Here is a 16,005-nt window from a genome sequence, read left to right as displayed (position 1 = left end):
TTAAACATGATGTCATCCAAGGCATTCTTCTGGCAGGCCTGGGATTTACTTTCTGAAGGACCTGAGTCTGCAAAACATTTTTGCTAGTGAACGATTAGCTATGGGATTTCCCTTCTTTGATGGGCTATTAGACCCTGAGTTAGCAAAGCATAATATATTGGTTAAGCATTAATTTGAGAATGGATCATCACTGGAGAAGATTTTCCTGTGATGGGTTGGGAGAGTTCAAGGGGACATGCTGTGTTTGTGCTACCTATTTTGGCAGTTAGAAGTGCAGTTTTATTTGTAAATCTGACTATAAAAATAGCTCATTGTAACACAGATCTGTCCTCTCCAGGCTAGATTAACTGGGTGTGCAGAGGGTAGAGAGCAAAGGATGCCGCCCCATGCTCCAGATCATCTGTGCAAGCAGCAGACACAGTTCCAATTTCTGCGCTCTAGGGATGTCAGAGATTGATGGCTTCTAGTGACTGAGCATGCAGTACCTTCCTAAGAGCTCTGTCTGGGGCTATGTGGACATGTCTGCGGATAACCTTTAGCACAGAGCTATATGTAAATTGCACAGTCTGGTCTTGGGTTTCTTGAATCATACCCCCTGATTTTAGTGATGTGCATTTTTACTGCTTTTTGCTCCTATTAGCCCTGCAGAGCCAATATAACAAAGAGAGAATGAGCTGAATAGTTATTTCTTTGCATTATGTAATGAATTATTTACTTTTTAAATAGTTAATAACAATGAAAGAAAAAATACCAGGTTGACTTTCAGATATTGAGCTTGTAGGCCTTGCAGTTAGGAAACAAATATTTGTAATCTAAGAGTATATTTGACCTGAGATCTTTGAAATACAGTAATGATAGAACACTATTTAGCTATTTCATACAGAATCACTTTAGAATAGGACCACACTTGAACATGTTGTGTTTAATTGTGGAATTTGCCCAGCACAAGGAGCATAAAATAATTAAATAAAATAAATGATTTAATGGTTCAGAAGTTCTGTTGCATCTTAGGCTTGGCTAGTTCAATAGAATTGTATACAAACACACTATCCCTGTTGGAGTTTGTAGAATCAAGTCCTCAGATAGCACTTAGGTCCATGAAAAAATATTCTTTCGTTGTCTCACTATATCTGAATAGGAACCTTTCATTGGAATGGATTTTTGTTTGTCTGAATCAGGGGTCAGCAATCTTTCAGAAGTGGTGTGCCGAGTCTTCATTTATTCACTCTAATTTAAGGTTTCGTGTGCCAGTAATATGTTTTCACATTTTTAGGTCTTTTTCTATAAGTCTATAATATATAACTAAACTATTGTTGTATGTAAAGTAAACACGGTTTTTAAAATGTTTAAGAAGCTTCATTTAAAATTAAATAAAAATGCAGAGCCCCCCCCCCCGCACCCCCCAACTTGTGGCCAGGACCTGAATGAGTGCCACTGAAAATCAGCTCACGTGCCGCCTTTGCATGCGTGCCGTAGGTTTTACCCCTAGTCTAAATGATCCAGCATTGTGGGTCAAATTTATGGTTGGTGTAACTCTGTGGAATTCAATACAGTTGAATTTAATTTGTTTTTACTGAGTTGGATGGAGTTACATGAGGGATGAATCTGGCCTTTCCTGATTATTTTTGGTTAGAGTTATGTCTTACATATTTAGACACACTAAAAAAAAAAAACCACTTATTGGATTTTGCCTTTAACAAGTTACATTTATTTTTTCTAAACTGTTAATTATTACTTCTCTTCGTTGTTTCCTCTTTAAATAATATCTTACATATTCTTGCTTTTTTTCTCCCTTCTTCCTGTCGCTGATTATGCGGTAGATCTCAATCCTGAAGGTGAGTGAAAGAAAAGATATTAAAACTGGACAAAGTGTTAACTGACAGCTGATTATCAATGAAGCAGATTTGGAAGTGAACTGTGAATGTAAGGAGGTGACTCTTACAAGCTTTTATATCCTCCTTGGAACAATGTGCTAACTTGGCACTGCTCTAGGGATGACTGCTGGGAATTATGGGAGAGACTGAGGCTTAGACGTAAGGGGAGAGTTATCCATAGGAAAAGTAGAATGCACCAATGATGATTTTTTAATTGACTTATTATACATTTACACCTGCATAACATTGGAATCTATAATATTAAAGTGTTTTATTCTATCTTGAGGACAGTGATGGCAAATACAATTATATTATGATTGCTTACTGTATCTTTAGCCACCTTTCACCTTACAGTGCTATCTATTGCTCATCACCTTCAGCTGAATTTAAGCATTATTTCATTTAACCTTTCTTATTGTGAAAAAGCCTTCAGGATTTGAACTGGTGCCATGTTATCTGTGCAGAGAGTGAAACAGTAGCTCTCAGAGTGGTGTGAATTGCCTCCATTCATCCCAGTTCTTCTTAGAACTGTCTTATGGAAGTCTGAAAGTTGATTTCTAGATGATTAAAAATACTAGCACAAATGTTGTTCAAAATGTAGCCATGATTATGACAGGTATCATGGCTTCAAGTGGTATCCAGCTATGAAAATGACAATACACAGGAGGATAAAAGAGGGATAGAAAGGTAGCTAGCATCTAGGTAGGCTGAAAAAGAACAGTTCTTGAATTTTGTAGGCTCCCTGTTGTCTGGATATGTTTAAAGCATATATTAAGTCCCTGTGGGATATGCATTTATTTTGCTTATTTTATAAGAAATTTATTGGTTGTAAATTCCCCATTTACTTTTTTGGGTGAGAGAAACCCCAGTTTCTGGGAAGGAAGGAAGTCTCCAGCTGTTCGATTTCCCATTGGAGATAGGGTTGCTTAATGGGCATATGTTTGAAGAACTGTCGTATTAGAAGGGCTTTTGCTGAACTGAGTTCAATATGCCCCATCCACCTCTTTGAGTAATTAATAAGTATATATTTGTGCTCTATAGGATGTATGCATAGAATAACTTGTACCTTCCATAATTTGTGTTTTTACATTAATCCAAATTGAGACTATTTCCTTCTCAGCCTCTCTTTCATTACCCATCCATTTTTGAGCAGTCTGGGAGAGGTAGAGCTGAAGCTGCTGCAACTAGTGAGTAGGTAAATGAGACTGCTAGTGGCTGCCTTCCTTCTCTCTCTCTTTTGCTCCTGGTTTTGCTGAAGCAATAGAAGCACTCCAAGAAATAGAGCGGCTCCAGCCCGGGGAACAGGCTGACGTGCTATGCAACCACAATTCAGCCACTGCAACACTCCCTACAAACCAGGAGGAGTAGCTGCAATGAAAATACTGGTTCATTTCCATCTGTTCTGGAGAGTGAGGTCAGCTACATGGGACCCAGGATGGAGAGTAGAAGCAGGAGTATTTCAAACCATCACTGCTGCTAAGAATAGTTCTGCCTTACTGCATAGATGTGTTTATTTTAAATGTAATTTGATAGGATCAGACATCTCTTAGAAATGAAGAACCAGATCCTGCAACCTTTACTCACATGGGTAGTTTTTACTGAAGCCAATATTTCCCTCAGTTCAAGTATGAGTAAGATTGCAGAATTTTACCTGAGGATGTATTTATGGTAGGATTTTATTTGGGCTACTACAATGAGTACTGCAGTAGTTAAATTCAGCTCAGTCAGTAACAGAAAGGTCATAAATTCTTTGAATATTTAACATCCTGAACGCAGACTCAGCTATTTCTTCCACCACACAAGGTCTTTTTATAAAGGTATAATTAAGATTAATGCATTTACTTATATCTTACATGCACACAGTGTATCATATTTCAAACAAATAGTATTTATATGATCTGCTCTGGTTACATTACCAATGAGCAATTCTGCTTTAATACACGGGGAAAAAATTGTTATTTTATATGTTTTGTTATCCATTATTACTGTGTTAAAGTTACATGACGTGTGCAAAGTATAACATAACAGTAGATGAGGATGACACAAGGCCTATTACCAGACATAATAGAAAGGGATCAAGGCAGTTCTGGCGATCAGAGTTTGGTGTTTCTTTGGATTTCCTTGCTCCCATGTAAAATTACTCTAGCACGCCCAAAGAAGTGTTCTGGAAGAATTCTCCAATATAAATTTTATACTCTAGTTATATATTTTTTTAGCAGCTTTTGGCTCTGCTTCCCTTTGATTCAGTGAGTTTTGGACTCTGTCTGTATATGCCAGAGATAATTGAGATTTTTTTGTTTCAGAAAGTAAAGTTCTGTCATGTTTAGTTTTGATTTACATTTCCTTTGCACGTGTTGAAAAAATATTATTTATGATGAGGCAAACTGAGAACTGGAGATCCAAGAGTAATTGGCATGATACTAGAAAAAAATAAACTTGCTTTCAATATGAAAGTATTTCAAAATCTTTGTGGCAAATTCTGTTAAGTATTTCTTGTTGGCAACCCTCTGAAATGTTTCAAGATTTAATATCAAGACTTTTGTATTATGTCATTATTGAGAGAAACAAAGATTTTTCGCTAATTTTTCTAGTAGATTGTGGAGAGATTTGTAAGAAAGTTATGTGAAGTTTGTTCAAGTCAGCATTTTGAAAATTCACAAGTTGATTGAGAAGCAAGTGTCCTGAAACCCTGGAATGCCCCAGTTTTTAAGGCTTGTCTCTGTGTCCCTGACAGTTTTTATGTAAACAAGTTTTATTGTGATTTTTATAAAGTGCTGGAGGCACTACCAGCCAGCGGCTCTAGTAAAGTTAACAGGCCAGCTGAATGCATGTGTGTCTGTTACTTGGCCTTGATACCTAACCCGATTTTCAAAGCCTACCAGTGACCTTGCCTCTGCACAAGTCCATGAAGCAGCCCTTCCTTGCATGTAGAAACAAATCATTGGCAGCAAGAAAAAGAGGTGAGATGGAGGGGGATTGTTTGGCTGAGGAGAGGAAGGTTGAGCTCCTTTTTCTTTTATTACCTTCCATGCATGCTTCCCTGATGACTATCATAAATGTCACTTTCTTGCCTTCACATCTTTTCTGTTCCCACCCCAGCCATGAAAGGGGTCTTAGTTTATTCCCTCTGAAAATCTGGTCATGCTAAACATTTAGGCTAAATTAAGACCTGACCAACTAATTGTCTGGAATGGGTTTTGGAGATCAGGGGACTTCAAGAGAGAATGGGTGATGTTACTGTGAAGCTGATACCGGTATCAGTATGGTAGACCTTTTTGCATACACAGGCTTTCCCCACATGAAAAAACAAAGATTCCTCTGATGGATGTTTTGGCAAAGGAAAGTGGCAGCTGCCTGCTCATTAGACCAAGGGCTTCCCATTTTATAGCTTCTAGGACTTCCATCATATATTATATATTCTATTCTATTATAGCTAAGATCAAGTGTTATATTTCAGACTTGTTACCAATTTCAAAAGCATTGAGTCTTGGTTTACATTTGTGCATATTCTTGACAATTTCTGATTTGCATTTGAAAATAAATTAAAAGAAATCATATCTATTAAGAAAAATGTGTATTACTGTTATGTAGTATAATTTTTCTCCCATTGTCGTGGAGTCCCAATAATGCCAAATGTAATTTTTCAGCAGTATGTTTCTAGCCAAAGATTTTAGCCAGTTCTGTCCATCTCTGCTTCTTTACTACGTTACCAAATGAAAGATAAACTTTAATATGCATTTGAATAATAACTCAGTATTGAAGCTGAATAAAAAGTGACTTGCCAGTTTCTTCAGTGCCACCATTCATTTAATGAATGGTTACCAACAGGAACTCAGTGTTAATTGAATGTCAATTTTAATTAAAATTCAATAGCTTCCATTGTTGTTTGCAGTGTTGTTGTAGCTGTGTTGGTCCCAGGATATTATAGAGACATAGTGGGTTAGGTAATATCTTTTACTGGACTAACTTCTGTTGACGAAAGAGACAAACTTTCAAGCTACAAAGAGCTACACAGGCCAACCAATCTTCTTCATGTTTCCCAACATATACAAACAATGGCTGCCTCTGTGAGTCATTAAAGCATGTAAGGACATGTGATATACTCATGTGACTCAGGACTCCATCTTAGGCCAATAACTTTCCACAGACAGGGACTGTGGACTTCGTTTGAGTAAAATTCCATACATATGGCAGAGGATATGAAAAGGGACAGCTCCATTTTGTCTTCATTTAGTGCTTCATTTCTCTGGACTGGGTTTCTAATAAGGAAGCTCTAAACAAGGACTGATGACCCCCCAATCTGTTTGCGTGATTCCAGATTATCACTGCTACAAACCTGATATAAGGACTTGGCAATCACTTGTGTATACATGATCTGTTAACCATTTATAACTCTCTTATTAGTTTCCTTAATTAATAAACCTTTAGTTTTTACTTACTAAGGGATTGGCATCAGCATGATTATTGGGGAAAATCTGAATTACATATTTACCTGGCTACGTGACTAGTCTCTTAGGATTGGAAGGACCCTCTAACTGATTAAATTGGTTTTCAGTAACCACTCATCATAAAATCTAGTGTCTGGGTGGTGAACCAAAGCTTGGAATGCCTAAGCAGGCTGTATTTTTGATGTCTTGCTAACCAAAAATGTGGTAATCCAGACGTTCACTTTTGTTACTGGCTTGGTATAATCTAATGATAGAATAACCACCAGTTTGGGTGTGAATCTACCCCATTTCTCAGCAGTCTGTCCTGAATTTGGCATCCTCAGCTGTGACCCACTGAGGCACGGTGACACCTATACTCTGATCTCTGTCATAATGATGGCATCACTGCCTGCCTCAAATATCTACAAGATAATGGACAATACTCAGATATCCACCCAAAGCATATTGCCAAACTCGCCCATTTCATCCTCACCCATAACAATTGTACATTCCATAACAAACACTTTGTCCAAATCATGGGAACAGTCGTGGGTACTAGAATGGCTCACCATATGCCAAACTCTACCTGGGCCACATTGAAGAAGAATTTCTGGACAAATGCACCACAGAACTAATGATATAACTGAGCTATATCAATGATATTTTCATCCTCTGGACAGATGACCCAGAGTACCTCATAGATTTCCACTAGAAGTTCACCAAGCACCACCAATCTATCAGATTTTCTCTAGAACACTGCAACACGAGCACCAAGTTCCTGGATACCACAATCAGCTTCAATGATGGAACTTATATACAATAAACACCATACCAACCTTCACAGATCCAGTAACCACCTCAAACACACCAAGAAATCTATTATCTACAGCCAGGCACTTAAATACACAGAATATGCTTTGAGGAGAAAGTCCTGGATCCATACCGTAACACACTTAAAACCATCTTGTAGCAAAGAGGCATGGATGCCCTTGGAGATTGACAGTGAGAGATGGCCAGATGCCCCCTGGTGGGTGGAACCAGGAAGGACACGCTCACCACACCAGAAGCAGAGGGGACAGGAACAGGAGTCCAATAGCTCAGTTGAGCAGCATCTGCCAAAGGAGACAGATGTGTTCTCCCCACTGCTGATGCAGGAGTTCACAGAAGACTTCAGTTACCCTGAGGACTCGCCCAAGCTGCCAGACCCAACCAATGCTGAGGAGCTGTTGGGGTTGCCACTGGCGGAGTACCCCGAGTACAATACTGGGGTGCCACCTCCTGGATCATTGCAGTGGAACTCCTAAAGATCTTTGCCCGGGTGGGCATGCTCCGTGACATCCTCACGGACCAGGGCACAAACTTCACATCCCAACTCCTCCGAGAGGTCTGGAGCCTCTTGAGGATCAAAAGGCTCCAGACATCCGTATACCATCCACAGATGGATGGTATGGTTGAGCAGTTCAACCGAACATTAAAGAGAATGCTCTGGAAATTCCCCCAGAAGAACTTCGCCAATGGGACCAACTTCTTCCTCCCCTGTTGCTTGCCGTTTTGGAGGTGCCACAGGCTTCCACTAAATTTTCTCCATTCGAGCTGTTATATGGCCACCAGCTGCGGGGATTGCTGGATTTCACAAGAGAGACGTGGGAGCAGACCCCATCCTGAGCCCAGGGCATACGCCAATATGTACTGCAGCTCTATGAATGCCTGGCTCATGTAGGGGCCCTCATGAAGGAGAACCTCTGAGCTTCCCAAGGAGTCCAGGTGAGAGGATATGATCAGAGCACACGTGTGCGGACCTTCAAACCAGGAGACTGAGTCCTTGTTACTGCTCCCCTCAGAGGAGTCAAAACTGCTAGCATACTGGCAGGGTCTGTATGAGATCATCCGCCAGATGGGCCCTGTCAACTACAAGGTCCAACAGCCTGACTGGAAAAAGGAAGTGCCTGATTTACCATGTTAATCTTCTGAAACCCTGGTGCGAAAGGGAAGGGCTGTTAATAATCCTGTCCGTCCCGTCCCGTCCCCCTCCCCACCGGAACCCGAACTGGGGCCACAGGCCCCCATGGGAACAGGACCTGAGATGTTCAGGGATACATTCTCAGAGGACCAGCTAAAGCAGGCCAGATGTCTTACTGAGGCTTTTCCTAGGTCTTTCACTGCTGTGCTGGGAGAGACCACCCAGATCCACCATATCATCTACACCAAACCCAGAGAAGTTGTCTGTGGAACGACCTGACCACTCCTGTGCCACATGCGGGTCATAGTAGAACAGGAGGTCTAAGTTATGTTGGAACTCGGGGTCATAGAGCGGTCCCCTAGTGAGTGGCGGAGCCCTATCGTGCTCGTCCCTAAACTGGACGGGACCCGTTGGTTGTGTGTAGACTTCTGGAGGGTTAATGCAATTTCTTGATTTGATGCCTACCCAATGCTATGGGTAGACGAGCTCCTTGGCCTCCTGGGGGAGGCATAGTATGTTACTAACCTTGATTTAATGACAGGATATTGGCAGATCCCACTGGACAAACTTTCCACTGGAGCCCAGCTCAAAGGAAAAGACAGCCTTCGCCACCCCTAGTGGACTGTACCAGTTTACCAAGATGCCCTTTGGTTTGCACATAGAACCATAGAATATCAGAGTTGGAAGAGACCTCAGGAAGTCATCTAGTCCAAACCCCTGCTCAAAGCAGGACCAATCCCCAATTTTTGCCCCAGATCCCTAAATGGTCCCCTCGAGGATTGAACTCACAACCCTGGGTTTAGTAGGCCAATGCCCAAACCACTGAGCTATCCCTCTCCCCCAAAATAAAAAAAATATGCCTCCTGCGATGTTCCAGCACTTAATGGACCATCTGCTGCAACTCCACGGTGAGTATGATGCAGTTTACCTGGATGACATGGTCAAATACAGTCACCACTGGGAGGACCACCTGAATCAGGTGGCGGCTGTCTTGAGGACTCTCTGTGGGGCAGGTCCCAAGAAATGCCAGGTGGTAGGAAACAACTTACCAAGGATACACCTTGGGGTGAGGCAAGCTGCACCCCCCTACTCAGAAAAATCCAGACGATCCAGGATCACTCAGCCTCAACCGCTATGAAACAGGTCTGGCAGTTCCTGGGACTAGTGGGGTACTATCGGCGCTTCATCCCAGACTTTGCAACCATTGCTGCTCCCTTCACTGGGCTGCTTACCAAAGACCAGCCACTGTGGGTGCGGTGGAACTCTGACTGCAAGGTAGCCTGTCAGGCTCTGAAAGACCATCTATGCAGAGAGCCCATACTATATCGCCCTGATTTTACATGCTGGTTCATCATTCAAACCGATGCTTCAGCAGTGGGAGTAAGGGCTGTCCTCTTGCAGGACATTGATGGTGAAGAGCACTCAGTAGTATACATCAGCTGTAAGCTTTTCCCGTGGGAGCAGAACTACTCAGTAATTGAGAAAGAGGCTCTACTTGTCAAATGGGCCTTAGAAGCGCTTTACCACTACCTCCTCGAGAGCCCCTTTATGGTAGTGACAGACCACATGCTGCTGAAATGGCTCCAGCAGATGAAAGATACCAACACCCGGCTAATGCGCTGGTACCTGACTCTATATCCATTCGCCTTTTACCATTCAACATTGAACCAGTAAGGAGCACACCAATCCAGACACTTTGTCACGACTGGGGGAAGGGGACCTGACCAGCCCTGGAGACTGGGAGCTGGGTTTGAGGGATGTGTGTATAGCAAAGAGACATGGCTGCCCACCGAGATTGACAGTGAGGTACGGCCAGATGCCTCTGGTGGGCAGAACCAGGAAGGCCACGCTTACCACACCAGAAGCAGAGGGAACAGGAAGTATAAAAGGCGGGTCCCATAGCTCAGTTGAGCAGCATCTGCCAAAGAAGACAGATGTGTTCTCCCCACTGCTGATGCAGGAGCTCGCAGAAGTCTTCAGTTAGCCTGAGGACTCGCTTAAGCTGCCAGACCCAACCAATGCTGAGGAGCTCTTGGGGTTGCCACTGATGGTGTAGCCTGAGGAGACACACGACTCTGACTGCACTGAGGTACCAAAGCTAGAGAGAGTAGGAAGTAGCCCAGGGAAACTAGACAACAGTCTGGTAAAGTGCAGGCCTGTTACAAGGTCAGCGGGCGGATCCCCGCTGATCTAGTGGTGGACCACTCTGCCACTGTTAAGGCCCTGGGCTGGGATGCAGTGGAGTTGAGTGGGCCTGCGTCCCCCTTTCACCTGGGGTAGCAGCTTCCTCAGCTTCGGCCAGAAGGCCTGTAAGAGTCTACTGTCCGCTGAGCTAGGATGCTAGACTGTGTGGGGTGCTCACCCCTTGCCAGCGCCCCCTAGACTGTGTGTGGCGCTCATGCCTGCTTGAAGACTGGGCTCCTAGACTCTTACCTACTCTACCCTGCCTGAGGGTTGGAGCTCTAGACCAGTGGTCTCCAAACTTTTTGGCTCTCACACCCCCAGGGTGACCTGCCGCAGGTGCGCTGCCGACGGAAGAAGACCAGAAGACCCGCCGCAGGGGAACACCAGCTGTGGATGTGCAGAGCAGCTGCCCAAAAAAAAAAACTGCTACGTGCCGTCCGGCGGCACTACTGCTGCTGCGCACCCCCTGGGATCATTGCACCCCAGTGTGGAGACCGCTGCTCTAGACTGCTTGGTGCCATGCCCTGCCTAAGGGCCTGGGCCCCTGAACTGTTCACTGCTCTACTGTGCCTGTGGGTTAATTTCCCCCTTGTACAGACTGCCATTCTAGGTGCATGACAGCAAAGAGGTGTGGCTGCCGTCGGAGATTCACGGTAAGGGACTGCCACTCACACCTACACACCTTTACCAAATAAGGACACTCTATGAGATAAGTAGATTGCATTATGGAATGGGCTACCCAAATACCCTGGGATTCTGCTTCAATACAGGGGAAAAAATACTGATTGCACATGTCATCTGTAACCCCGCACTGAAACCCATACATGGCATCACCAAGCAATTACAACCCGTACTCAATGGGAATCACATCCTGAAAAAAATCTTTCCTGAACTCTCTCTCTCCTATCTTTCAAACAACCCCAGAATCTTGCCAACTTCATCAGAAGCAAGCTACCCACAGACCAGGGCCTATCAACTCCAAGTGCCACCAGCTCCTGCCATAACAGATGCAAAACCTGTATATGTATCTCCACTGCTATGATAATCAATACTTCCCATGCCACATGTTTCAAGATCCATCAGTCCTCCACATGGCTATCACAACATGTGGTGTATCTCATCCAGTGAACTAAATGCCCCAATAACAACTAGGTGGATGAAACCAGACAATCACTATGCTTTTAAATGAACTCTCACAGAAAAATGACTGCAAAGGTGTTCACCTTCAATGGTCTCTCACAATATGTGTTAACTGCTTATGCTAAACAATTGGTTCCACCTTGTATTTAGCTGTGTTACTCAGAGTACCTTTCCCAGCCCTGAAGAAGAGCTCTGTGGAGTTTGAAAGCTTGACTCTTTCATCCACAGAAGTTGGCCAAGTAAAAGATATTACCCACCAACCTTGTCTCTTTAATTTTAATTAAGAATTTTATTTTCAAATCGATTGTATAACTCACTGATGTTGAGATGCGAAGTTTCAGGATGAGGAAAGTGGATGCAGCATTCTTTTACACTGGCTTAGCCAAATGTAGTATAGCATGGTATGCAGTAATAATTTGTAATGTCTTATTGCTTATTCTGCAGCTCATTGTAGTTATAGTTGTAGCATGCTTAAAGTTGACATTTAATTTTTTAAGTATAAATGTCTGTTTTTGTTAGAAATTGCACCCAGCCCTTCATAAGCAAAAATCAAAAGGTATCTTTTCAATGTGCTGCCTTCTTTCTTATATATTCTATCAAAGGTTAGACAAATGTTAACATCTACTGGACAGTATTTTATTAAGCCAAAACTTGTTGCCATTTGATGGAGGACAGATTTTGTTTAATGGTATGACAAATAAACAAGCATGTACATTCTGAAAAAGTGTGTAGTTTTCATGATAATTGAGAGGAGTGCATAATACATTGCTGCTGTATCCATACACTCCATTCAACACATGAGGCATATGCCGTACAACTCGCAGTCATATTAAAGTGGAATTATTTGGCTGAAGGTCTGTACAAATGGATAATATTCTTTAGTGCTACATAGTCACTATGAATACAGATATACAGCTTTAATTGATTTGGTTAATACTATTTTCATGGAGTCTGAAACCAAAACATTAAGTTTTAATTTGTCATTACAAGAGTGTTTTTCATCGTTAGTTTTAAAACCGTGTTTAGGTTGAAAATTAAGCTTAATCCAAACGTTTGCATGGCTTGACCATTTTGTTTTAATGAGTTCCTGATCTACACTAAAAATATATATAGCTTTTTGATAAACAATGTCATGAAATGTCTTGCCCTCAGAATACAGATATTGTCACTGTCAATGCAAACTATCTGTTCTGTCATTTCAGGAATACCAAGAGTTGCTCAGTGCAAATTTAGACTACCCTTGCGGTTAATTTGCTTTCCAGCTCAACCTTCAAAAACAGCAAACCACAAACTAACTATTGATACCAATAAACCTCCTGTCAGTCTTGTGAACCTTTTTCCAGGTAGGACTTTGATGGTGATGTGTCTGTAACATAAGAAATGTTAGGAATTCAGATCGGAATTTTTCATCATGAAGTAATGATAGGGTAATTATAAGATAATTGCCAAATGATAAATACAAAGCTGAATATTTTTGTTTGGCTTTAGTTTTCAAAGGTATGATATGTATTATCAGGATATCAATGTAGGGCTTTAAATTTTGTTAAAATATTATAATAATTATTATGGTTTACTGCATGGAAACCAACATATCAAAATGCTTCATTTGTGACTGTGATGTTGCATTACTTCAAGTTTGAATATTTTCCCTTTTATTTATATGCAATATAATGTACGTATTGATTTTCAAATGTATTTAAGCTTCAGGTAAGTAATTCTATAAAGACTTGCTTTTCTGGGTTTTTGTGTCTTCTGCGTTTAGGTTTCAGTATAGGTTCCAGTGTTACCTGAAAGCTTTGAAAATTTTTCTCTGTTATGAGTTTCTGTTTTATAGATATTTTTTAAAATAGTGCATTTTATTTTATAATTTTGCAATTCACATCAATATTTTATTGATCAAATTGAAAAATGTAATAAGACTGTTTTTAAAAAGAGAAATCTACATAGAGCAACATTTACAATTTGTCCAAAGTCCCAAAAACAATTTGTACTGGTTCAGAACAACACCTGTAATTACAGTATTTAATTAAAACTTATGTTGCAGACTTGTGGCCAAAAGGGTGCATCAAATTGTGTAGCTTTAAATTCATCTTTTTTTTACAGTGGCTGAATAAGGAGCTGACTAGATCCTCTTGTGATCTATGAGGAAACTGGGTTTGTGTGGGTTCATTAATGCATATTGGCTATTGTCTCCTCTCCTCCTTCTGATTTTTTTGCGATTATGGTGGAGTTATGTAATACCCTTGTTCCAGCCCTTTTAAGACCAGATGTGCTTTACAGTGCACTTCACACAGTAGTAAAATTGCATAGTGGCTAATTTAACAAGGTAGATAGTTAAGAATGACTACGTACTGAAAGATGAGACTGAACTCTTAAAATCTAAAGGTCTTTTTCCAATAGGTTATACAGTTGTGGGGCTCATCTGTGAAATTTCCACAGAACTTTGAATAGAGGGCAGTGTGGAATTGCATCTCCCCACGGGGAGCATTCTGGAGCTCTTCTGGGGCTGCAGTCGATTCACCCTGTACTATCTTAGGGGATGTTGCAGATTGAAACAGTGCCCTGGTCATGTTCTGTGGGCTGGTGCATTGGGAGAAGGGGTCATGGCCATGCTTCATCTCTGCTCCTTTCTGGATTATTTACTTCCTGAAGGCAGCATGGACCAAGCAATCTCTGCTCACAGGGATGGCTGCTGTTCTCTGCCTTTGTGTGGCTCCCTTCGTATGCAGATCTCCCTCACATGTGTTACCTGTGCAAATACAGTCGAGCCTTTAATGTGGATCAGAAGTTTGCTGCAATCTTTTATTGAATTATAGCAAGATACTTATGTAGTTCATTTTGAATTTTCTCTTGTAGACTTTGCTGATCAGTCTGATGAAGATCAGGTAAATGTTCTGGGATTCCAGTTCTTAACTGGTTCTAGAATCACTCTCCTTGCTTCAAAAACCTCACGTAAGTAGTATTGGAAATAATTGAATTATGGATTAAGATAAGATTATGGGCCAGATCATAAACTGGTGTGTGTTGACGTAGCTCCATTGAGGTCAATGGTGCTACGCCAATTTCAACGAGCTAAGGATCTGCCCACATGTAGTATACTAGTTGCTGCATGAGGAATTTTACGCAGAAGTTCTCTTACTGTGAATAGTAGGTCCCTGAGCAAATTCCCCGAACCCTCCAATAATATTTTAGAGAAGCAAGGAAATGCTGAAACTAAACAAAATCCTACTTAGTTATTGTACAGTAGTTTTCTGAAAACCACTAAAAGGGCACCAGATAATTTTGGGGTTTTTTTTAAGTTATTGCATATAAATTTTATAATGTCACAGGTATTTATTCAAGACTGAAAAATCTCAGAGAGGAAATGGGCTTTTAGCCAGGTATTCAGGTGCTTCAGGATGCAGATAGGCATCTGGTGGGATTTACAAAACACGCAAGCAGGTTAGATGTCTAATTCCACTTAACTTTTCACGCCCCTTGACTTTCAGTGGGAGTTAGGTGTTTTCCTAACAGATTAGGCACCTGTCTGCATTTTTACATGCCTAAATGCTAAATTTCAAAACTAAAATACTTGTTGCACACTACTGAGTTCAAACTGGAGGACATAGAATGGATGATATGTGAACACTATCTTGGTTAAGTGACAGACAGTAAAGCTAGTTTGTTGATCTGCAATATTTTTATCCAAATAAAATTACAGTAGAACCTCAGTTACGGACACCTCAGGAATGGAGATTGTCTGTAACTCTGAAATGTTCGTAACTCTGAACAAAATCCATCTCTGGCTCCAGCAGTTCAAACTCTGGGCCAGGTTCCAGAAGCAGCTAGGCAGCTTCCTTTCAGACAGCGTCTTTCCCTGTCCTGGACAAACTTGTACCCTCCCCCTCGCCGGGGTGGAGGGGTGAAAATAGTGCGTTCCCCTCTGGTGGGGGCGAGGATGAAATCAGCATCCACCTTCTACAGGAAAGCAGCGCAGACCCCAGTGCTGCTTCTGGTCCGGCTGTCTTGGTTTGGCAGCAGGGGCTCACCGCTTTGCCTGTGAATCCCAGCATCTTCACTGTCTAGCTGTAAGTGGGTGACCTGTGTGTGGGGATGGCGATAAGGGTGGGGAAGGGCAGCCCATATGTGCCTACCTTTCAGATGCAATACAGGCACTGTACAGTATTTGGTTGGGTTTTTTGGTCTCTGCTGCTGTCTAATTGGTTACTTCCAGTTTAACATGGTGTCCGATTGACCAGTCAGTCCATAACTCTGGTGTTTGAATCTTTGAGGTTCTACTATAATCCAAATCACTAAGAAATATGAGTTTTTAAAATCATTTATTCAAGATGGCTTTTACAAATATCAGTGGCATCAAGGTAAGGCATTCTAAACTGTGAGAAAATACTTAATACCTTTTTAACACCATCAAAGCCATTAA

The 16,005-nt window shown here is 41.7% G+C and overlaps 1 protein-coding gene across 14 annotated transcripts in view; it reads left to right on the top strand.

Moving 5' to 3' along the window:
* BBS9 (Bardet-Biedl syndrome 9) overlaps positions 1 to 16,005 on the top strand; it is a 432,422-nt gene that overhangs the window by 100,175 nt on the left and 316,242 nt on the right. For 12 of the 14 annotated variants that reach the window (XM_077811045.1, XM_077811042.1, XM_077811050.1 and 9 more), the window contains 3 exons: positions 1,821 to 1,835; positions 12,788 to 12,928; positions 14,442 to 14,537. In XM_077811045.1, coding sequence (XP_077667171.1) covers positions 1,821 to 1,835; positions 12,788 to 12,928; positions 14,442 to 14,537 — 252 coding nt within the window. The remainder of the gene's footprint in view (positions 1 to 1,820; positions 1,836 to 12,787; positions 12,929 to 14,441; positions 14,538 to 16,005) is intronic. The other 2 variants (XM_077811043.1, XM_077811040.1) reach the window with 1 other exon arrangement.

This window comes from Eretmochelys imbricata, chromosome 2 (genome assembly GCF_965152235.1).
Source record: "Eretmochelys imbricata isolate rEreImb1 chromosome 2, rEreImb1.hap1, whole genome shotgun sequence".
NCBI classification, from domain to species: domain Eukaryota; kingdom Metazoa; phylum Chordata; order Testudines; family Cheloniidae; genus Eretmochelys; species Eretmochelys imbricata.
This window is presented reverse-complemented; position numbering and strand designations above follow the sequence as displayed.